Source organism: Saccoglossus kowalevskii, chromosome 1 (genome assembly GCF_978046115.1).
Source record: "Saccoglossus kowalevskii chromosome 1, keSacKowa6.1, whole genome shotgun sequence".
In the NCBI taxonomy this organism is placed as follows: Eukaryota; Metazoa; Hemichordata; class Enteropneusta; family Harrimaniidae; genus Saccoglossus; species Saccoglossus kowalevskii.
The window spans coordinates 21,647,899-21,674,181 of record NC_140641.1 but is presented as its reverse complement, the minus strand read 5'-3'; the positions used below and the strand labels follow the sequence as shown (position 1 = coordinate 21,674,181).

Below are 26,283 nucleotides of genomic sequence, written 5' to 3'. Positions count from 1 at the left end.
TAAACAAAGAAACAGAGGCGCAGCGCCCTCATGCTATGGCCATTCGGCCCTTACCCCGGGGAGCAGATTCCTTGGCAATTATAAAATTCTGATTGACTAGTGATCACATGTCTGACAGTAATTCTGGCACAGAATGCTCCATTTTAACTTAGAATTATCAAAAACTCAACACCCTGGTTGGGAGAATCCTATCTCCCCACTTGGTGGTGCCGCTGAATTGCAGTGCTCCCTCTTGCAGTTTTTTTCTAGAAAAAACCCTGATACATGCACAATTTTACTGGCACTTTTGTGAGTGTTGTGTATTGAATCGTGTGCATTCCTATGAATATGAGATACATATGTACAATACCACCATTCTATTGGCGATCCGCTCCGCTAGGATTGCCCTTATAATCACTTTTGTCGTTTTGTGTGTGTGTGTGTCTGTGTGTGTACATTTCCAGTGTTCCAGTGTTCACGTATTATTTCTTCTGTGACTTTTTTGGCTTGGCCGATTTCGTTCAAACTTGGCAGGTAGGTCACACCTTAACCCTAGTTATAAGGAAAAATCTGAAAAAAATTTTTGGACCACCGTTGCCATAGCAACAGCCAAAAAACTGATTTTTGTATAGCTTCGCGCCAAATGTATCTCCTCCTACAAATTTGGGATAAAACACTTCAAACATAGCTCATTCTACTCAGCTTGAGTGTGGGCACAAAGTTACCATTTGAATTTTTGATATCTGTTTTCATTACCGAGAAATTTGACCCTAAAGTTGGGGTAACTTTTCACCAGCAACGGCTCGGCTGGTTTTGTTCATACTTCACAGGTAGGTCGTGCCGTCACTAATTGGAAAAAAGTCCTGGCCCACCACTGCCATTGCAACATCCAAAAACTGATTTTTGAATACTTTCGCCCCAAATGTATTACCTCCTACCAGTTTTGTACACAGTCAGCTGGCATCGGTGTCGCTGGGTGTATATGATAAAGGGAAGTTGTGCAACCAAATTTGCCGAGTTCGCAGTTTTTCGCCAATAAAAAAATAACTAAGGCAACAACTCACGGTTTTTCAGCATTTTTGTAATAAAGACATTATTCTCTATCAATAATCCGCCCAAAACAGGAACATTTCTACTAATTCTTGTGTTTTTTAGACGTTTTTCGAAAAACCTGCTATTAGGCTGCAAAAGTAGAACATTCCGGAGGGGGCGAAAGGGAAGAGCCAAATTTAACGCGTAAAAATAGAACGCGTATTTTGACCTCTATATGCGGTCGTTGCCAAAGAGCCCTGCGCGTCCATCGCCTGGCGATGCTCTTCCGTTTCACCAGTTGCGTTTTTTGACTAAAATTTGGGCAGTACTGTCAGTCACGAAAATTGATGAATAAATTAATACACATAAAATATGAATCACGGGCTAATTCAATGGTCACCGAACACTCCACTACTAAACAATCTGTGGCAAGATAGTAGCGTACTGTATATTTGACCCAGATTTGACAAGCGTGGTACAGTTTTTTGCGCGTGTCCGTAATAACGCGCACAAAGGATTGTGGGACAGAGTTATTTATTTGCTGGCATTCTTGACTTTTGACTGCAGTTCTTTTTTTATATTTTAGAGTAAATGCTTCTGATATGCTCTTAGGTTGCTTAATATCCGTCTGAAATTCTGGACTGTGGTCATATTTTTCGATTAGGAGTCATATATTTAAATTACTCACTGTGACTAGTGTTTTGCATTATGAAGTATATTTTTATGAAGGTCTACACAATTTAGGTAAATATTTACCATTTCGTTATTTCATTATTTCGCTTTCCAGCATTTACGGGAAACGCTTCATTCTAAAAAATGCTATCGCAAAACGGTTGGAAATAATAAATGTAACAGCAGAATACGTCCTAGCACAGTAACTCTACTAGGAGAGAGTAACTGTGGTCCTAGTACTAAACTAAGTGACTTCTAAAGACTGAATTGTGTTTGCGAACTTCGTATTAGTTATAAACCGACGTCAGCTTCACGTTTATGTCACCATGGAAACAGCCAAAAAACATGTTGCTTGTTTTTGAGCGGAGCGGATCGCCAACCAGCCTACCGGCTTGTATTCTTATTAATTACTCTAGAGACACACTTTTTAGTCCCCGTTCGGACGCAGTCCGAAAACGGGGACTTATGTTTTGCCCTGTGTGCGTCCGTCCGTCCGTCCGTCCGTCCGTCCGTCCGTCCGTCCGTGCGTCCGTGATCACCTGTATCTCGAACATGCATGGACCGATTAAGTTCAAACTTCGGTCATACATCACACATTATATGGGACATATGCACATGCATTTTTTTCATGATCCGATTAACGATAGCCGAATAGCGGCCATTTTAAGGCCGAAAATGCATCAAAATCGCACATTTTCACCATTCCGGACCCGAATCTCAGTTATGCATGGACGGATTTTGTTCAAATTTGGTACATACATTAAACATAATAGGACCTTGATGCACGTCATTTTTTTTTTTGGATCGGGTTCGAAATGGCCGACTGGCGGCCATTTTGTTTTAAAGAATTCAGTTCTGGATCCGTATCTGAGACATGCTTGGATTGATCGAGTTCAAACTTCACACACACAAGGTACATCATGTCACAAATATGTATGTGCATTTGTTTCATGATCTCATTAATGATAGCCAAATGGCGGCCACTTTAAGGCCAAAAATGCATTGAAATCGCACATTTTCACCATTCCGGACCCGGATCTCAGTTATGCATTGACGGATTTCATTCAAATTTGGTACATACATTAAACATAATAGGACCTTGATGCACGTCATTTTTTTTTTCGGATCAAGTTCGAAATAGCTGACTGGCGGCCATTTTGTTTTAAAGAATTCAGTTCTGGATCCGTATCTGAGACATGTCTGGATTGATCAAGTTCAAACTTCACACACACAAGGTAAATCATGTCACAAATATGTATGTGCATTTGTTTCATGATCTCATTAACGATAGCCAAATAGGGGCTGCTCTAAGGCCGAAAATGCATTGAAATCGCACATTTTCACCATTCCGGACCCAGATCTCAGTTATGCATGGACGGATTTCATTCAAATTTGGTACATACATTAAACATAATAGGACCTTGATGCACGTCATTTTTTTTTTCGGATCAAGTTCGAAATAGCGGACTGGCGGCCATTTTGTTTTAAAGAATTCAGTTCTGGATCCGTATCCGAGACATGTCTGGATTGATCAAGTTCAAACTTCACACACACAAGGTACATCATGTCACAAATATGTATGTGCATTTGTTTCATGATCTCATTAACGATAGCCAAATGGGGGCCGCTTTAAGGCCGAAAATGCATTGAAATCGCACATTTTCACCATTCCGGACCCGTATCTCAGTTATGCATGGATGGATTTTGTTCAAATTTGGTACATTCATTAAACATAATAGGACCTTGATGCACGTCTTTTTTTTTCGGATCAAGTTCGAAATGGCCGACTGGCGGCCATTTTGTTAAAGAATTCAGTTCTGGATCCGTATCCAAGACTCGTCTGGATTGATCAAGTTCAAACTTCACACACACATGGTACATCATGTCACAAATAGATATGTGCATTTGTTTCATGATCTGCTTAACAATAGCGGAATGATGGCCATTTTAAGGCCGAAAATGCATCAAAATCACGTATTTTCACAATTCCAGAACCGGATCTCAGTCATGCATGGATGGATTTTGTTCAGATTTAGCACAATGTGTTGTACATATGCAGGTGCATTTCGGTCATGATCTGCTTTGAATGTATATGTCACTCAAATATGAACGGAACGGGGACGTGTCATTGACAATGACTTGTTTATAACAGCACCGAGATTCAGCCAAGGTCTAACGAATTGTAGTAATGAATGCAAAAGTATCGAGAAGCTTTTTATCCAAAGCTTGTTGGAAGACTTGCCCATCCCCAGTATAAATATGTTATTAAATGAGAAAAGGAATCTTATTCACCAAATCATCTTCAGTGTATTTCTCTCTTGAATCAGTGTGATATATGATTCAAAACTTAATAAACCTATAAAAATGCACACGATACCAAGATATAAGTTTGGGCAATCAGGGACTGCCAGTTTATTAGTCCCCGTTCGAACAAATATTTCAGCACCCTGTTGACCAAATCTGTTTATTCTTTGCATGTGCCGCCTAGTACTTTTACTGAGACATATGCACATGCAGTGGTTTACTGATTCAATCCAATATGTCTGACTGGCTGCCATTTGGTTGTCAACGAAAATTTGACTTTTTTACCATACACATTTTCATTCATGTTTGGCACATACATCATAAATATAGGAATATATCAGACAAAGGATAGCCGACGGGCATACATCTTGTTTTTTGAAAATTGTGGTTTCTTCGACAGGATTTGTCGTTTTTTGTTGAAATTTGATACAAACATTGTTTATGTTGAGATACATGTCCTTGATGATTTGTTTCGTGTTCAAATCTAAAATGATCAACTGGCAGCCATCTTGTTGTTTCAAAATGTATTGTTGACATGTTTATTTCTCATCAAATTATACATGTTATGATACATGTCCATGACAATTAGTTTCACAATCGGATCAAAGATGGTTGACTGCATGTGATCTTACTTTTTGACCATACTACTTTATTTCTGTTGATACTAGACCAGACATTTATTTATGAATTTATGACTACTACACTTTTGGTCCGCAACTTTATTTTTTGCATGAATAACATTTCCCCTAATTCCAACGGGGACTATGTCATTAACAATGACTTGTTAAATAAGTAGGCTTGTGGCTGCATGCCAGCACATCCACCATACGAACAAAAGTTTCCTCTAGCTTGGGGTAAATACATCTCTGTGAAGAAAATTCTTCAATAATACTATAAAACCTGCACTAAAATGATAAAAAAAAAACAGAGCAAGCCAAATATACTGTGAAATGAAGGGTGGGTGGGACAGAAAGGTCTGCCTTGTAGCCAAACATTGCAGTGGAATGAAAAAGGAGAACCATAGGTAACAGGTTGTACCTTTATAGTAGAAAGGTTCTAGCCACACCAATGCTAGATCAATTATATATTCATAATCATGGCTTAAGATGATTAAATTTTCAAGATCACATTTGAATAATCATGATATTAAGTAATGTGGTGTAAAAGTTGCATTTGTATATTACAATCTGCTGAAATACATGCAAACAAACAGTGGCTATTGCTATTGTAAAGGCATATTGTAATATTACACTACAATAAATCTGTGTGTATAAATCCAGCAGTACTCGTACATTAAATATTATTTTTCCCAGTTGTGAATTGCTAATCGCCAAAAAACTTTCTGTTCCAGTAACTTGTTTTTTTTTCTCCCAGATCTGGTGTATAGTACCGGCTGGACACTTTCATTTCTGCTGATGATTTATTATTAGAATCATCAGACAGTGGGTCATCATCACAGCTCTGAATATAACTTGTGTTTGTTTACATGTCATTCAATGTAAATTCGACTGCTAAATGAGTAATAAGAATAGGTGTTTGTTGAGGCAACACAGTCAACCAGACTGCATAGAATCTCGCCTACTTCTTTTACTGTGGTGTCATGAGGCTTGCATTGCACAAACAATTGCGACCTTCCATTGCAGATTACTGTAACCCTCTCTTCAACACTGCCACGAAAATCAGTGACCCTCCTAAAAAACAAACAAAAAAACACCGACCTATCATCTACTTTTTGTCCAGTCCCTTACTATTTGTGCGGTAACTGTCAACCTGTTGATTGAAGTAAATATATTGCGAGCTTTAATTTGGATGTCTATTTTACTTTGTGTATGCATAATGTTTTTTCCCCAACATGAATACTAACATTTTACAGTTGTTTTATTGTTGTGCCACTTATTATAGCGACCTGCATGCACTGCGGTCACGTCAAACTTATTGTACACCGAGCTGTTCAAAGACAGATGAGTTTCGGGCCAATTATATCAGACATGATTTACACATTCTCTTGCCCATCGACTACATCACCCTGTAATTCATAGTTTCCGAATTTCAGGAGATACCTTTAAAGGGGAACCGCTCAATCCCATGGATTGCACCAAAGAATCATGGGACACTATTGTTTATGTTGTTTACAATGTTAATCTATCTTTTGTTACCCATTGTTATTTTAATCCAGAAAGTAAATTTGTTGTGAGATTAGGCTTAACTGGAAGGTGCCCCTTTAAATAATGCTATCGAACTGGTACTCTTATCATTTTCAGTTTGTATCCTTTGAATTTTGCATAAACGAACACTTCATTTAAGAAGCGCTGTATAAGTTGTATGGAACTCATGAAAATGATGCGTCACGATGACCACCACCACTGTCTGACTTTGAACTGAGGATTTTAACTGTGATAGAAAATGTGTTTTTTTAAAGTAATTTCCCGTTATATGGTAACTCATGACACCGCGTACGTGGCCCCTCAGACTGATACTCATCGTACTGCCGAGCAAACCCAGACACGCCTGTGATCACAAATGGTGAATCGATCTGCGTTAGACCCAGCATTTCTGTAAAAGTATACAAAACTACTTTTAATCTTTTCTAGCAGAGATTTGCCAGAGTTTAGACTGAATTGAAAGTGACTACTAAATGCATTTATATATGTGTACGAAGTGTAATTCAAACTAGTTTACCGGAGGTAGTAAACACCGTTGCAAATTTGGTAAACTAGATAATATAGTCGAACTGGAACAAAAGAAATAAGCTGAACATATAACATATAGTATTATCAATGCCCATTGAGATTAGTTTACAAGATTGTTCAAATGTGGTTTTATACATTCTTAGTCAGCTCAATACAACACTCAGTAAACAAACGACAATGAATAAAGATGATGGTCTTTAACTCAAAACAACAGATTCACCTCACTAGAAAACATGCTTTTGACATCAACTTTATTTGTTGCAAGGTTTCGTCGCCGGAGGGCGCCAATTATTTGACAAGTAATTTCAATGTAGGAGCAAGCATACCGGTACCGACAACAGTTTGGTTTGTTACCCACTCGTCTAGCAAAGCGACAGTGGGCGACTTCTAGAAGACAGGTATTGTACTTCATGTCACATGTATCCGATGTCGTAACAAAACATCCATAATGACCACCCATACTAACCCCTAATTCATACATTTAGAACTAGTATAACAGCTTCAAAAACATTATGCAGTTTCTGTATCATTATTTTATTATTCGATACAAGTTCAAAAACACATCTAAATATCATAGTTGAAATATAACCCAAAATAATAGTGCTTACAACATCCTTTAATGATAAAATCCCAAAATGTGCAAATGTGTGAGCGAAGGAAATTAGTGCAGTACACTCGTGACGTAGGGTGTGTTAGTCCGCAGGTAACCTGATAACGCGACGCCACCCACAACCACAATATAACGGAAATACTACTTTTGTTTTCATTGAAGCTTAATCAGTTACATATCTATACAAACATATACACACACCAAATATCATTTATACTTAATGCATGTGTATATGGCTAGGGTCTAATGGAGATTTTGGTATTCCTTGCAGCAGTGTAAAATACTCCAATCAAGATATCCGAACGTGCCAAATACCCAGGAATGGTGTAACGAAGCGCCCTGTGACGTCAAAGTTACAACAGTATCAGTCAAATGTACAACTCGTTTTAGTTGTTATCCAAGAAACACCAAAACAATATAGACACGTTAAACGGTCTCGTGCAAACCATTTACTAGTACTTCATAGAAGCGCTTCGTATGGCCACTAGAGGGCGTGACTAACAAGGAAAGATGTATTATAGCAAATAACAGACTGGCGGTCATGTTGAGGATGAATCAAACGATTAGAACATCATCTATATGTGTTTGCAGCGGCAATATAAACATTAACCCTTCCAGCGCCAAAGTAAACTTTTGTCAACTATTCACAAAAGTTAAACCCACATAATTTATTCACAATTTTAACTAAAGTTTTTACCGAGACCCAAATTACTAAGTCATTGTACATTAAATAAATATAAATGAATTCAATTGGGTAATTATTACAGACTGATTGCGCTGCACCAACCAGGCATCCAGACACCGCCAGCAATCATTTCGTTATAGAGGGCCACGTCTTTGTTCCATGCGGTTTCATTCAACTTCAGACTTTCTACCCCTTTAATACGCTCCATATTGATTTTAGATGATAGAATGAGAACGTACACTCTGAAATTCCCAGCGAGGTTGTTTTGTTCGGTAGGGTCATCTGAAACGAGAAAAATATTTTGAGTTCAATTCATTCGCAGAAATATAAGCATTGTTCCTTCTAAGTTTTGGGGTTGGCAAGTTTAAGTAAGCAGTTCGCGGACTCGTCGATAATTATTCGATTATGTATTTGTGAGATTTGACTATATCCTATATGAGAACAACTACTCAACCAAGCACAATTGTCGATTTTAACGACATTGTTCCCATCCAAACACTTCATTTTGACGTCACAGAATCGGCTCGTCACTTTACGGGAATTGGCTCGTCACTTTACGGGAAAGTTGTATTCAACTGTCAAGCGTCCTTGACTTCGTTTTCAAATTGTCTAGGGGTGGGGTGACTCAAATATCAGAATAAGCACGGAACAAGTTCAAGTTGGTTCGAGCGAATTGTTATACAGACTGCTAGAGTAGCTGTGACTTTTGCGTGAATATAACCACATAAAGGTGACCAAATCTTACCAAAATATTGTTTCAAACACAATTACATGAGCAAAGCGACCCTAGAAAAGGTTAATGTTACATAAAATGCAGTGTGAAAACTAAAGCACGAGTTGTCGCAATTTCTTTGTAATTGATCACGTGATAGAGACCGTACACAATTATGACACACGGCGCACACTATTATAGCAAATGACAAATAAAACCATCAGTGAAAGGCCATCTGGGAGAGGCTTGGCTCATGATGACGACGCAAACAGCTCATCTTGTACGTAATCTCTGAGATTCACATGGCAAAATGGCTTTCAATAGATGGCGCCCTCTAGAGACCTGAGCGTAACTTTGAACCCCGCGGTCATCATTTGTTTTCACCTGCAACGTCAGTATATAGCGTATATGATATGCTTTCAGTTTTAAACAAACTTAAACCGTACTTCTACCATGAATGTAAATCTAATTCATTTCTATTTGTGGAATTTAAATATAACAAAATACAGATATTAGAATAATATCACCTGTTACTCTCATGCAAGCGCAAGGGCAACGAATGGATGAGTGCAAAGTTGTCGTTACGGAATAGACGCAATTCAGTTGCATCATAAAACTATTAAAGGCAGGCAACATGTGTTCTGAATTTTTTGGAATTTTTTATATTCTACATAAAACACTGAACCAAAATACATAATTTGAACTATATTGAAAGGTTAATTAATAGCTATTTGCCCTTTACGAAAACAAATATATAAAGACAGTACTAAAAGGAAAGAACTAAGGCTTACTTTTCACATTATACAATAGTGTCTGGGGCACTGATGGAGCTGGGGCTGGCTGTGGTACTGGTTCTCCAGGCACGGGAATGATTGGACTATAGTTGGTGATGACTGGACTGACAGCACCGTAAGGCAGAACAAAAACGTCATCTGAAATAAAGAAGAGAAAAAAGTCTTTGGTAATAAGAACAAATGTTGACTTGGTAATTATGAGTAGATTGTTTAACGCACTTTCAAAAAAAAAAATATATTTTTATTTTTTTGTCAAGTGAATTTCTGTTTTTGCATGAAAATTTAAAATAACACAATTGAATGAAATAAAAATAAATAAATTGCCAACGCATGTCAAAGAACAATGAAAAAACAGTTTTTTTGTTTTTTTTTTCGTAGCCAATTTCTATTTGACCGATCCAGCGGAAGATTGAAGAAAACTCGCAAAGACTCACGGGTGACCAAACAGTTTTTATAGACAATGAAAGCGTTTTCTTTGAATTTGAATGAAACTCAAGAGCATTCCAGGGCAAATGTTTTATTAATAATTCAGGAATTTCCATAATAAATATATTCATCTTTTTAAATACATACTTTCTATTTTATCAATATTTTGTCTGAGTTTGCTGTTCAATCCTTGAAAAGCAGTAATAAGGCCCCATACACGATCTGATCGTTTCTATACCGAAATAGACTAAAAAGTCAAAAGGTTGAGATTGAACTTTGATCTCTCAACGACCACTGACCTCTGCCGTAGTGTAGTGCAGTGCAGTGTAGTGTAGTGTAGTGTAGTGTAGTGCAGTGCAGTGCAGTGCAGTGTAGTGCAGTGTAGTGCAGTGCAGTGCAGTGTAGTGTAGTGCAGTGTAGTGTACATACCGGTGTCGTCATTGATTCTCACTGGATACATATATGATGGCTCACCCTCGATAAGTTTGAAATCTCCAAACCTAGAATAAACAACAAATTAGGGGAACATGCACAGGGTAGGCTATGGTTGCTTTTTGCGTAAACGTCGCAAAGATACTACTGTGGTGATTTAAAACGTCGGTGTTACGTAATTTCGTGTGGCCACAGGTTGACAACTTACATTTATATCACTTAATCGGGACGCAGTGTGTTGTAACAATAGACTCTAAATAGTATATGTAACAATTCCATAGTTTACCTATAAGCTCTCTTGTTTGCCGCGTCCATGCTTTCGTCCAACGCATACAGGAACTCAGTACGGAGATGTACAGACACATCGTTTAACAGCATTACCGACTGGTCCTTACCATCCATGTTTACATCTGAAATGAGAACAGTTAGTGATAAATTAATAAAGTTTGTGGAAAAGATATGGCTCCAAAACATGGTACTCAAGTTTTACTATACCGTTATACAAAGAACTAGACGCCAGCATCCGCGTTGTAAAGATACAAATACATTTAATGAATGTATACTAGGAAATATCAATTTACCGTCATTAATACCTCCTGCGATACTAAGGATTGTGGGGAACCAATCAACGGCGTGCATGAAGCTGAAATGGAAGACACAATTAAAACATGGTTTGCGACATTTGAACAAGCTTAGTCTAACTTCACTGGCTAGTGTTGGTGTAACTTACTCGCATTTTTCTATATCCATTACGGCAATGGCCCAAAACAATTTATATTATATATCTATAGCAACTAAATCGTTTCAATTCCACCATTTTTGATTTTCCAGCAAGGAATCATGGGTAAAATATGACATCACAACACACTAGAAGGCTGCAAACAGTTGAGAAATAACCCATAACTTGAGAAATATTGATGCGAATTAGTTAGAATTTTCAGTGTGCGTATTACTCGTCTATAGAATTATACTATAATGATACCATGTTCTATGCTTTCAACCAATTTTATGGAAGTTATAGTTGAAACTCATTTCCTCAATTGTTCACAACAGATGCTACCGATGATGTCATACTTTATCAATGATCCTTTGCGGGAGAATCAAGTTGGTTAACTACATATACTAATGCAAAGTTTAATATCTAGAGAATGAAAAGTGATATAAACACATGTAAATTGCATTCTCCTACATTTGTGGTGCACTCATGAGCGTTATGTTTCAATATGCTGTTATTTACAACGAGGAAGCACGCGTCATAATTATGAACGCCTGTGCTGTTGTTATTAACACTCGATGCGTGCCAACATATAAATGCTATAAAGTTCATTGTTGTATTTTTGTATTATGACTGAATGTACTTTAGTTTCTTCGTTATGGTTGTTCCTAATAATCTCACCCATCAGCCACCTCTCCGCCAGTGGCCATCAAGTCAGTTCCAGGCTTAGCCCAGACGAAAGCTGGTGTACGCATGGCTCCTTCGTAGAGTGTTCCTTTGTTACCTCGCAGTTGCCAGTTGTTTCCCCCCTGAGTTACTTCGCCACCATTCTGTGAAATATAACATTTTATAAAATAAATAAATAATATAGTAACACCAAAACAAATATTGACATTTGGAACACGGTTCATCTTAAATTGAAAGAGTCGTTTTTTTTTTTATCACACACAATAATATTCGTTCGATGATGAATGAAAACCAATAATAGACATGTGTACTCATATTCTTATTTGACGTAGCCGAACAATCAGTGCGCATGCGTTTTAACGTGTTTTCATTATTTCATAGGACGAATACTAAATTGCGTGTATTGCAAGAAAAAAGAAACGTTTTTGGTTAACGATAAATCGTTGTCAATGTATCCACTCGATGTTTTCATAATTTGTTGATACTAGCTCAAAATCAATATGACGTTTGTGATATCAAAAAAAGGGTGGGGTACATTGTTCACGACACCTAGACAACTGAACAGATGTCGATCGATCACAAATTCATCAATGTTTCCCATGACGAGATACTGCTACTATCGCTACAACCCAGTGCCGTTGCGCTCATTTGAACCAAGTTATTCGTAAAATTGCCAAGAGTCATGATGGTCGATACTCACATCACTGAGAAAAACGATATACGTATTATCCAACATTCCCTTTTCCTGAAGAGCATCGACTACGCTTTGTATAGCATCGTCCATCACGGAAGCCATTGCTGTAAATCAAGAGAAACTTATCGCTTGACACGTGTCTATAACGTCAGTTACACAACTAAACGCTATGATTTGTACTTAAAGCGCGGTGGTCGTCGCACAGCGCGTGTTCGAATTTCATGGAAACAATGTATTTTACACGCGTTGTATACGTCGCTATGAGTCCATATCGAAATGGACGCGGCACGACGACTGCGGCCCTTTAAACTTGGTTGCTGTTTATTACACGTTAAGTGGTACATGATATATCGAATATTATGCATCGACCTTCAAGTTCACGCGATTTGAAGTTTAATAATCACGATTTTGCTGAAATGATCTTTCACTTATATATCATCATGACGTAACCTCCCGTAACTGAAAATATCTGTGTATGTTATAATACAATATGGTAGCTATCACGTGACAACAATTACGCACGTGCGTACATATTCCTTACCCTTGAATGCGCGTCTCTCTGGATTCTCGTCATTGTATTTGTCCAATTTCTCTTGAGGTGCCTATAGAAGTGAACGTAGCATACTATTTGAACAAGTCAGTAATTTTGTTCATAGTACGTATATAATATACACTGAGCCAGGGAATTTAACTCTACTAAGCCCTAACACAAAAGGGGCAGTATTTATACCCAGGTATTTAAACCACAAAGTTTATACCAATATTGATATAAAAGCATGACTTCTATAACTCACGTTTATTCTAGGATTTATATCCAATACAATTTGGTGTCCCGTATTTGAAACACCATGCATAAAGTGGTTATGGCATATTACTGTGAATTGTCAATATATACATAGATACATTTGAGTATACAAGACTGTATAAAACGATAGAATTTAATATTGTGATCTATCAATGTAGGTGCTAGACTAGGACCTGTAACATGTATAATACATGATTTACCCGTTGAAAGTCGGCAGAGGATAAATTCCATATTCATAACTATTACTGATTGTTTACCTATCTTGAACGAAAAAGAGGGCCCATTATCACATTATCGGCACTTCCCGCGTAGGTAATGTGTGCGTAGTGGTGCGGCTGAAAATATATCGTATCGTTGTATGACCTCACCTACAATGCGCAGGTATTACGTGATAATTTGCTCGTTCTGCGTAGGTTATTGGTATGAATATCATACGTCTTACCTGTAAAGGAGAACCCGTTAACTGAAACGCATAGTACATAAATAATGGGTTCGCCGTATCGTGTTCGCTAATAAGATCAGTGGCTTTGTTCAAACATTGCTCCTAGAGACAATAATATTAGAATAAAACGAGTAAATAATTGATTAGTTGTTTGCTTGTTTGTACGATGTATCTATGTATTGGCTGTTGCATCAAATGGACAGCTTGCATGGGTATTGAGATAATGGTATCTAATACAGAGACACAGCAATCTTCTCTTTACTGTATCATGTGCAAAGCAGGCAAGCTTACATACGCTATCCGAGGCGGAGGCGAGCACATAGCATTAATATCAATAATTGTATGGAGAAACTATCCTATATGATTGTTATTTGTTTAAAGAGTTAACACTTACCGACAAATACTTGTTATTATTAGCTTTTACTGTCTTGTCATTTTGATGAAGATCGTACGCTGATTGACCTGTTGAACATAAATAAGATTAAGTATTAGTGATTTATGATTCACGGGATTCACATTTAACTCAGAAAAACAACCCTTAGAACCCCGTTGGCAGGCCAGTCACATTGGTTCTCACTGCAAGAGGTTACGACCCCTCCCTGCCAAATTCTAAGGCAAATAAAAAAACATATACAAACACATAACGTGTAGTGTAATAACAAACAAACAAGCAACGGCGTTGGGTGAGATGTATTGAAATAGGCACAGACATGAAACAACAAGATTGAACCAAATGACAAGTTGAATAACAGAAGTGTAAAACGACCTCTGAACCATTAACAGTTTGAAGTCAAGTTCAGAAATGGATTTGTAATTTTCCATTTTCCAAGGAACAGAGAGTGTCATTTGTTGTCCAAATGTATTCGAACCTGACCTTCTGTTTCACAAGTTTGAAGTACTGATCTTCAGATTTAATTCTGCTGGTGATAGTTTTGAGAATTTCCAACGAATCCACAAAAGAACTCCCCTCCCGTTTATTCCGCCGGGAGTTATGGATAGCAACTTTTGCAGTGATAATGGATAAAAAGAAAAATACTCCCACACTGACGAGAGAGAAAACAACGTGAGTAGTGAGTAGGTGGCAAAATAACGAACCACCAAAGAGGAACCGTCAAACCAATTTGTAAAAATACAGTCAGTAGAAATGCTAGAAATGAGGGCGTTAATCGCCGGACATTCAATAAAAATATGAATGAGAGAATCCAGGTCACCACAAAGTGGACAGTTTTCAGAATCGGCAAAATTTACCCTGGCAAAAAAAAACAGCAGTAGTGTATTACACGCCATTGCAAATCTCCCCCAGGTTTTGTGATGGGGGCAGTATAACACCCTTTGAAATTGGGTTTAATATCTGAAGGCAAGGCCAGTAGATCACGCCACAGTCCCTCAACACCGGTATTGAGGGATCATGCCACACAGTGTCAAGTCTGTCCGGATGACCGAATTTTGTTCATAACCGCTATGAGGTATTTGTATGTAGGGCCGTTTTTCAAGTCTGTATAGTGGCAAATTCAGCTCGTCTGAGAAATGTTGTTGGAAACTGAGATGACTAGATAAAGGTTGATTTCCTGAGTTGTCTTTTAATCTTGTATTTATGGCTGCTTTCCATTTACCAGGAATATCATCAATACCAAGGTAAAGTATAGTATGAACAATTACGTTTCAAATAAAAAAAATGTCATTAACGACGGAGGAAAAAGTATATGTTAATACATAAAAGTAAAGAAAATCAAGAGAAAACATTTGTAGGATCGTATACGTACCAGTCAAGGCATCACTTGAGGTTTTATCAAAATAATCCACACCACTGGTGTACGTGCCGTAAAACTTGTCAAATCCTCTGTTTTGCGGCAGGTATTCATCAGCACAGAAACCTAAATGCCACCTGTATTCACGAGACGGAAAACTATGATTGTGTGTCGTGTGCTTTTTAGACGTGACAGGATAAACTTATTGTCAAGTGTGAAACCTTCTTGAATAGATCTTTAACGCAAAAGAACGCCGAGGTCTCGTTAAAAGCGAGAAATCCTCGAGACTTGTGTTTGCCACACGAAGAGCATTATATTCTTGCCATTCATTGCGCTCTCTATTACAAATCCCACTGTTGCATAGGTCAGGGGAACAGTACAAGCAATGGTGGTGAGACTTACTATTTGAGGAGCAAAAACAAATATCGTGACTCTGTCTTTTTCATCGAGATCTCGACGGCCAAGTACGTCTAAGATCTTTATGATGACGAGTGGTAAATCAACATTGCACCGTACGGTTAATTGTGAATATAGTTCAACATACTCTTAACATTCATTTGATAAAGTCGAAATACGAACGGAGGTTGTAGTAGAAAACGCACACAACTATATTGCGATCGTGATGGCATATGGTGGTGTATGCAATATAGTCTTAATTTTCAGTAAAACAAGTAATTCTGTGACGTAGCATAAGGCATCCACATTCTTGCACTATATACTTACTTGCCAATGGCATAGGTGGTATAACACAGCTCTTTCAATTTCTGGGGCAGAATTTCAAAATTTATCGGTAAGCCGTAACCTTCACTCGGGTATATAGTATGAAACTGAAAATAAAAATGTGTTATACTAGTTTGTTTTTAAATTTTTAATATACGAATCTCTATTGTGGCCGACAACTTTAAATATTGTCGATTTCAGTTGAATTGCAATAGCTCTTAAATTATGTAGTGATAAAAATATATGCTTACCTGCATTCCAGTTCTGTGTGGCATGTATCCAGTCAATAAGGCTGATCTCGTACTGTAAACGTAGTAAACGTTTTAGAGTGAAAATCAGACTAATTAACCATTTATATAACTTAAGTCGCGTCACATTTTAGACTAAAAAATACAGAGAAATAATAAATGGTCTCATGGCGGTCTTTGACCACGAAAAGATGGAATTATCCAACACTTACGGCGAACTTGTGGGGAGAACGTACGAATTATCCAAAATGACGCCCTCTGAGCCCATGCGTATAATGTTAGGAATGACGTCATCCATGATATCTTCACCCCAGCGACCTGCGAAGTAAATAGACAACACAGACGATAAGTAAAGAAATCTCCTCTCAGTACAGAACAAAATAACTTTAGATCATGTGATATGTATCGTTAAAAGTATGTTGAAAAGTGGACTCACCAAAATCATCGGCCACAAACATGACTATGTTAGGTCTGCCATCTGTATCGAAAACCAAAGAAGATCTCGGTCAATTAGATTAGACTATTTAGATTTATTACCAGTTATTACACAGTTGCGGGTGATATTATTATATTGCAGTACCTATATGAGTGTGCATGACCACTCCCGATGTTCTAGGTTAAAACACACACAAAACAACGAGAGACCAAAACAAACAATGTAAGCAACATCCATCCATGATGAAAAAGTTTCGTGCACTTAAACAAATTATCTGTACGAAATACCGAATATAAATCCAATGTTTTTCAATTTGCTTGAAAAACAAAATATTGCAATTATTGAAAACGTGCTTATCTTGAAGATAATATTGTTTTTATCGAAATTGAATATCAAACTAAGTTATTATAAAATATTAAAACGTAATCATAATTCAGTATGCGCATATTTCCTGGCCATCTGATATATATACATACACGCATGTGGTGTGTATAATAATACATTATAATAATAATAATACAAGTCGTTTATGTTGGAAATATCGACAGTGTAGTTGTAACAGTGCACGTAATGATGATCGTGAAATAGTTTACAGTGACTATAAACTGTTTGCAGATGTATAAATAAACCAACTTACCTTCATACGTACACTGTGCTCCAGTGAAATTCGGGTCGTGTCCATTGCCATTTCCCTGTCCATGTGATTCGTGTCCTTGGCCATTACTATGAGTATGTCCTTTGCCATTATTCTACATAATTACAATAGACGAACATATTGTGTATACTGGGCAACGAAAGCAATATATATTTTTAGTTTATTTTCTTTTTCAATATCTACAAATTTTGCTCTCTAAAATGACATGAACCTTTTATTTTCTTCTCAACTACATTATGCTTAATGTTTATTATATTTTGATAAACGTGGAGAATGTATTCCAATCAATGAACGCGTTGACACAAACAAACAAACAACAGACAATAAATAATTAATCACAATGGAAAACGTGCACGATGACATGAATGGAGCATTATTTGTTGGAAACTATTTGCGGAACATATAAAATATTAAAATCAAAACAGTAGCAATCGTTGAATTATCGACTTTGGTAGAAGAAGAGCGATGTCTATAGAAATATGGGTATTAGAATAAAAGGCAATACAGAAGACAAACAGACACACATGTCCTAAATTACTCAAGATAATAATTGCTCAAGTTTGCGGTCTGTTAATTTATTATTAATATTTTAATTTCCACGTTCTTCTAATATGTCACAAAAATTGAAGATAATAGATTCGCCTGTCGATTGGACAGATGAGTTGGCAGACAAGTCATTTCGATGTTCTTGTCTGACCGGCACATAAACGTTTAAGGTGAACATAAGCACTTTCTTCTCGACCCTCTCACCGGACTGACGCTCATAGTCCCCAGTTGCAGAAAGTGCCACGTGTGAGACGGCTCCAACAGTTGTCGCAAAAACTAAACTTATTTGCAAAGGTCGACTTCGCAAGTGTAGACACGGTTCCAATAATCTGGCGCCCGTTTTCCCGTCAATACATCAGCTTAACATTAAACGCCGAAATATAACAGTAGCTTTTATGCACAATGGCATATACATAATAAAGAGAGTAATTAAATGTTACGTTGGAATTCTACGGGTATTTATTATTGTATTGCACCAATAGATGACACAAAGAGAACAATGTGTCAATCTATTTGTAACATTTTTGTAATAGAAACAAACCGCCGCCGCGGCGCCAAGCACCCTTTTACGTGATTAATGCATCACCAATATTAAACATTCATAACTCTTCGAATAAAAAAAGTGAAGATCGGAGACATTAATATAGTGGCATATGTCGCAATGTTTCATTTTCTCCGAGAGAGCAAAGAAGAAACGGAAGAAAAACAGGGAACAAGTCGGATAGATTCTACCTTCTAAACCCAATTTGCCAATATCATTACACCTTTATAGTTGAAAAATACAATTTAGTTAATGCAGAAATATACACTGTATTACGTATTACGTGGCATAACATGTCAAACATCGCATATTGATCGCCAATTGCTCTAACTTGGTCGTGGATTCGAATGCTCGTATGCTCGTTATATTTATGTGAACTATATTTCATTTAACAGTCTATATAACAGGTTGACTCAGCACTACCGGCTTATAGATGTGATTGGTTGTCTCTTAATCAACATAACTCGATTGAGTGTAGTTGTCCGTTGGTTTGCCATGCATTTCCTTTTGGAAATGAAGAATTCGTGAGATCAGTCAACAACCACTCCATGCGAATATATTTTACGAGGTCCGCGCATTTAGAACCGCTTTTTAGTATAAGCTGGGTTACTAAATCCGAAATCATTCACCAATTAACACAGGTAAACCTGATTTTCTCGCGTCTAGAAAATGCTGCGGATTTCATAAAAAATATAAGTCCTGTACTAATTTGGAGAATGTCATTTCGGGAAAAGTGCGTTGTTGAACTATAAAAGAGTCCACAGAACTTTCGGCATATCCTTCACATACAACTACTGGGTGAGTAGGAAAACATTTATTGAGCTATAGTTGTTATCATACATTATTATGAGAGGCAAAATACTTGTGTAGAGCTCTTTCATGCACATTATAGACGTGTCAATTCCTAGAAAACCATGCATCCTGTCCGTATCTCCAATAACATGCTTTACTAAATGCAGCAATTATATTTGGATATCTACTGTTCATTTGTACTAACCACGTATTAATTAAAAGTAATACATTTACTTTGTACATACTATAACAACATCCTCTATTAATTAGTTCAATGAAGATTAACTCAGAATCATACTAACGCAAATGTATACAAATCTACACAGAAATACGTGACAATCAGAGACAGAAATAGTATTACAATTCTATCTAAGCTTTCCCGGATAGACTATGCATGCGCGTTATAACACGTGTCACACAAAACAAAATTATTCCGAATAACTCAACTGAGAATAGTTGAATGTACATTGTATACGTTATATACTTAGTTTATGCATTTAAACATTTGGAAAGTGACATATTCATCCCCGTATAAGTGCAGTTACGTCGGAATGATACATTTTGAAATACTTCGAACAAAACATTTTAACTGTATTACGATATATGCAAATATAATTTCCAACAACTTCATAGACGATCATCATCTGATATAATTTGATTCACAAATTGTTTACTCAAACGTGTATTTATTTACTTACAGTGAATTTTGATATTCTGACAACTTTGCACTCCCCTGAGCTAATTAAACATCAAATAAATTGCGGCCATTACGTAATGTGCACTGAAAGTATCGTATCGTGAAGTGGATAGTAAACATTTATTAAATGCGACGAACAAAAATAAAATTGATTATACATCATTGAGCACTATAATTCTAAATCTAAAAATATTATTTCGACCATGAGTGTTTTTTTTATTCTCCATGTACCCTCAAAAGATAACTAGAATGATAATTATAGTCTAGAGGGAAGCAAAATGTAACTTGTGAATTTTCGTCTGTAAACATATCCAGTTAACAAAACATATTGAGCCGTCTATCATGATTGCAATTTTTATGGAAATCATTTTTATTTTCCTCGGTAAAGTTAAATCACTGCGGATTCCTAACGCTTGACGTCTACTCCTAGATTGTTACGAACAAGGAAATAAAAAAAAACATAGCATTTATCAAACACAAAGAAATGCAACTTTTCAAAATATTTTACATTATATGCAGGACACTCTAAATGATTATTGTGATAACCATAACAAATAATAAAATCATTTCCTGGAATACTGGAACCTTGACATGTCTGGTGATTTTTAATCACCAAATCAAGCATCATTTGTAATGTTGCAACAACTCAAAGACATACTTGCCTGACTTTTAAGGGGAAAGTCTAAATTCGATTACAAGAATGTTTTGAATGAGACTTCCCATGAACTGTGCGGATCATAGAAAATGGGAATACAACTTTCATTTACACAATTATTTTGAATCCAATTAATAAGGTTAATTGTTTATTTGCAATTAATGACATGTAAAAGAGCTATCTTCAGCGTCACATTCACGTGCGTCAGAACATAAAAGTATTGGATTTTGAAAATGAAAATAAACTATATACAATACAATCAGAAAAATTACAGTTGAGTTTATCGTTTATGATATGAGTTTTGTGAATGAATGTCATCCAAATTATGAAACATGATAAATAAATTCACACCAATTTTATGATAATGTCTACACAATTACTGTGACTTTCCAAAATACACTGATCACATAATTACAGAGATGTTAAACAAAAAGTTTTCCATTCAAAAATAAATTTAAGAATATTCATCCAAAATGATTTTGCATCTGGCCATGCCATAATAATAAATCAATGAAATAACTAATGAAAGAACTATTATAATTATGATAATTTTTCCTCGAGCGAGAGGTGGTAGATTTCCCTGGCCTAACTACTATTTCATACAAACAATTTCCATCAAATATAGTGAATAGCAAAATTATTATCTAGCGTGGTTGTCAATTGAAATCCTGTAATACAATTTTGCTTTTGGTAAACTTCAGCGAACGCCAACACTCTCTCGTTAGTACTAAAAATATTCACTCTGATGTTCAACAATTTGAAGCTAAGAAATAAGCGTGTCAAATAGATATTTAACTTTTTGTAACATGAAAAATACTCATATTAGGGAGACGGTCTTTTCCTAAGCAAGCAGTTTTTTTTTTAAAAATCGATTTGTGTTTTCTTTTAAAGCACGATTTAAATGATACTTACAGCAGCCACACTGAATGCACTGCAGTATATTGCAATGAACAGACCTAAGACTTTCATTTCGGTAAATATTTCTTTGCAATTAGGTACCTGGGATAATGACAACATATATAAGATTATTAACGCATTGCCCTGGAATTAGCTAACGCATTCAAGAGTATATCACCGATTATAAATACAGTCGACTATTACTTACTGACTGACGTTTGTTTCTGAACTTAGGCGCGTTTGAACAATAACAGTAACGAATGAAATTGGAAACGCAATCAAACCGAAAACCGCGAAAAGGCCGCCAGCAATCAGACGCGCTTAAATCTTTGGAAAATTAATCTTTAGTCCATATTCCCCTCTATTCGCGCAAAATCTCAAACAATTCACATTATAGTCAAATGATTACTATAGTGGTTTAGGAATGATCTCAAAGTGAAGCACTTTTTTTTTGTGTGGACAGAATAGACACATTCAAATAAATACGTGGTAATATTAACCTACCGTAGTGGACGAGTCACAGTTCTGCTCTCCTGCGCACAAGTGGTGGAATGTTTGGAACCCGTCAGCTTTTTATGGAAAACCCACGTCACGTACTGACTATTGTTAAACCTACTTGAATGACATAAAACTAATATCACCAACAAATTATTTAATTCTTTGTCTGGCTGTTTAACGAGATTATTGGATATGGTTTAATGTCCTACTATTCTCGTTTCATGTCTCGGTTCCCGACGAATTCCAACATTATTGCTTGTTAATAAAATGGAACGTAATTTGAAAGGAAACAAAAACAATTACAAAAGTGAAGTTTGTCAGAGACAGACAGACAAAAGAACTCACAATACATACACTCAAGATCACAATTTGAAACACGCACATCATAGTTTTGAAATATTTTTCAAAAACCGTTTTCAGTTTGACACGTCATTGATTTATATTGAGACATCAGGCACATGTCAAGCTAACAGTCAGTGTATAATAGCTGCCAGACATTAATTCCTGCAAAAATGCAAACAAAAATGCGACCTGGAAATGTATGTGATTGGTATTTTGATGGCATGTTCAACCGAGTGCACTTATTTAAAAGTTAACAGGTGTTAAACAAAAACAGTTTTTTACCAGAAAGTTGCATAGACAGTGTTCTAACGGGAGAGAATCCCTACCGATTATTATTACGCCGCTGTAACCTACTATATATACTTGAACCCTAATTTCTATAAAGTACAGATAAACTTAAACGGCAGTTACGCAACGATTGTAGTCCCCTACATCAACGATGACATTGATTGACAGATCTCAACTAAACATGCATATGTTCCCTTAAACGCACATTTGTTAAGCCGTGGTCTCTTCATCCAACAGAAATTACGACGCAGTTTCCTAGGTTCACAGTTGTCATTGTTTGTTGAATTAGAAGCTTACTAATAAAATAAAATACTCCGAATTTGTTCATTTTGCAATAAACTGTACTCCAAGGCAATATAAGGATATTGGCCTAAACAATGTTGAGGGGCACCAGCCTTTTTTTCGAGAAATTGATGGTTGTATTTTAGTGGAAAGTCGCCATTTTGACACTATTATAAATGACACTTTTACCACAGGTTTCTACGGCAGAGAAATAATGCAATATCTCAAAATCTAGTCTGGTGACATACGCTGAAAAATCACATATTGTTAATAATGGAGTACTTTTTGGAGTAATTATTTGAAAAATCTAGGTTTTAAAAAGTGTTAAAAATGCAATGTTTCTTGCAATTGTGTTCTATAGCAATTTTCAAGAAATATTAGGACACTTTTCTCAAAAAGCTAAACTGTAGCACACAAAATAATGCTATTTCATTGTACCATGGGACATTAGCTTCATGATTGTACATAATAAACTAATGAACATTGTCATGCGATTTATGACCAATTTTGTCAAAAATTATGAGTAGGCTTCTACCTTAACACTATTATTCCATCGTATTGTCTAAGTACACTTGTCGTTAAGTAAGGTTAATAAAAACAACCTGTGAAAACGATGTGAAACATGTCAATGTTTATTGGATACGTTAAGACGTATTAGACTATTTAGACTGTTAGACATCACTACAAAAGCACCGCACAGCGCTGCTCGCATGTATTAATTTGGAACAGCGGAACATGACTTTAAAGCGAACACCACAACATAACCAATTGCCAATCGCAATTCACTCTATTTATTGCACAATTTCGGGCCTCAGTGTAAAATGATATTTTGTTCGGAGAATGTCATAAATTCGTAAATTTTTTCATCTAAGTTAAGGACCAGGAAAACAGGCATATCCAAATATTCCACGCAACGATTCGTGCGGTAGGTTTGTTTTGGAGTAACAAATATTGTAAAAATATGTATGTACGAATCGGACACCATACACGATGTAGACCGACCACATTTACTTCCTCAATCGAACAAAATATAAATGTGTCAGAGTAACCCACAAATGATTCACCGTAACAATTATGTGAAAATTAACAAAGAAGTAATTTATTTTTTTTGTAAGAATTGATTTGTGTTATGACTGCAATGCCATTTCCGTGATTGAAAAATGAGATTATTGTTTGCGTGACCTTGCATATCACATTACAAGTCACAGTGTACTAAATGTCGATAACACGTGATAAGATGTAGAATCTAGGGCCAATGTAACTAAATAACAATCTACAGTACAGTACAGTTGCGCGAGTTGTTGCAGTTAACTAACGCATCTTTACACACATGGAGAAATACCAACATCTCGATGGTTCTATAGATTTATTGAAGTATGATGTTAGCTACAAACACATTTGTATATCACTTTTTGTCTACTCATGAAACCCAAAATATGGATTGCTGATGTAATTTGTGTCGAAAAATCAATATTTGCACACCCCGTTGTTAAACACTACGCAAAAGTGGTATCCAGTCGTTTTGTGACGTATTTCGAGGACATCTTTTGAATAGTATATGTATGTTTCGCGATTCAGCTAGACGGAAATCGCATTCGACACAGTATTATGATTGCATTGTATCAGACATATAAATAGATGGAATTTATGGCAATTGAAATTATTATGTCAAAGAAACAAAACAAGCTTTCACAGGGATGTTTGATAGAACTGAACGTCCTTTTACATCTATCGTTATCGCTATTGTTATAACAGCATGTCCGATGCTTATTTGGTAAGACCAGTGTATGACGACAAACATTGCAAATTGAACTGACGGAAGTTGTTTTTTAACGACATAGTTAAAGAGAATAGTATACAATACTGGTAGACTGGCAGACAATTTGATAATTTCTGTTTAAAGCAAGTATCATAAAAACAGCTCAGTAATTGGCAAACCCTGCTCAACTGGTTGGTATAAGTCCACGTGTCTTTAAAAAAGGAAAGAAAACAGATAATAATTAGCCTGTGTTCTAGTGTAGTATTTTGTGTCCATTAGTCTGCCTAGCCCTTCACGTTAAACTATTATATTTATAAATTTAATTTTTCATACTATCAATGTTCAGTTAATTTTCGATGTTATACAATTTTTGATCACAGGATCCGTTGTTCAATTGTAAACCGGCAATAAATGTATTGTTTTCATAGAACAAATGGGAATATTTCACTGCGCAAATTGGTGAGCAAATCGAGTGAGTGTAACTAGAAGCTGTAATGCAAGAAACGTGCCAGCTCATGTATGGTTGCATGGGGATCTACCACAATGTGGATTAATAAAATTCAATATAATTCAATTATATTCAACAAAATATAATAGTTTATGCACTTTCACAATTTGCTTTTATTACTGTTGCCCCCCAATTGTTTTAGAAAATAAGTTGTAAATTGAAAAGCATAATATTCAGTATTCGAATAAAATATTCGTAATGACTATATCGGATTTAAAAATCTTATATCTCTGTATACAGAAGGTGGCACACTAATAAGTCATTAGGCGTGAGTAATAGGTATTCCTAAATCAGACATCTGTTTGGTTGCTGTTGTCAACGTAATTCCCATTTATATATCTGAGTAATAAAAAAAATCCTGAAGTTATTGATGTTACTTACACACTATGTCCATTCTTGTCCATAATGTTCTGAGATTCAGCAGCATCGTGAAAGGTAATCTAACTTGAATTGTTGGCGTGTATATTTTGCCAGTTTGTTAATTAAGTTTAATTATTTTGACCAGAGATTTGACTGTATGGGTCTGTATTTAATGAGTGTGGCTAACCAATCTGAAAATGAAACCTTCCTGAATAAATTAACTTGCCACATGGCGTGAAACAAAAGAATCACTTCTCTCTGCTGCCTGCCATAGTTAACATCTTGAGAAGTTTGCTGCCCGTTCCTGATATTTTGGGTATAGTATCCTACATGGTCGCTGGGTCTCCATAGCCGTGCTGTACCTTATTTGTCAAACCATCATCGAGACATTAAATGGAAATTGGTCAACTAAATAAGCTAAGTAAAATAGTCTTTGACCTTGTTATTTCTACGTTACTCCGTTCGTCGTTACGGTACAGTGATTGATGTTAATAGTCTACAATGACAGTGTAAAACATTATTTACTTGTATTTAGATATTATGTACTTATTTAGGACATTAACCATGGTTATTTGCATTTAAATATTAATGTAATTATTGCTTTGATCATGTATAGTCAAATATTACAATGT

At 36.2% G+C, this 26,283-nt stretch overlaps 1 protein-coding gene and 1 long non-coding RNA gene across 2 annotated transcripts; both read right to left on the bottom strand.

Moving 5' to 3' along the window:
* Positions 1-7,187: 7,187 nt before the first annotated feature.
* LOC144350629 (arylsulfatase I-like) lies at positions 7,188-16,869 on the bottom strand. The gene is made up of 15 exons (XM_078008707.2): positions 16,832-16,869; positions 16,608-16,713; positions 16,399-16,450; positions 16,151-16,254; positions 15,443-15,564; positions 14,074-14,141; positions 13,680-13,781; positions 12,974-13,034; positions 12,439-12,536; positions 11,733-11,881; positions 10,918-10,979; positions 10,623-10,746; positions 10,334-10,404; positions 9,476-9,616; positions 7,188-8,254 (listed from the first exon to the last, which is right to left on the bottom strand). The coding sequence occupies exons 1-15, from the start codon at positions 16,851-16,853 to the stop codon at positions 8,049-8,051; spliced, it is 1,488 nt and encodes a 495-aa protein (XP_077864833.2). The 5' UTR covers positions 16,854-16,869; the 3' UTR covers positions 7,188-8,048.
* Positions 16,870-17,479: 610 nt separating this feature from the next.
* On the bottom strand, positions 17,480-22,162 carry LOC146750444 (uncharacterized). The gene is made up of 3 exons (XR_014931004.1): positions 22,119-22,162; positions 21,630-21,716; positions 17,480-17,580 (listed from the first exon to the last, which is right to left on the bottom strand). It is a non-coding gene; the product is annotated as an uncharacterized LOC146750444 (long non-coding RNA).
* Between the last annotated feature and the right edge of the window lie 4,121 nt (positions 22,163-26,283).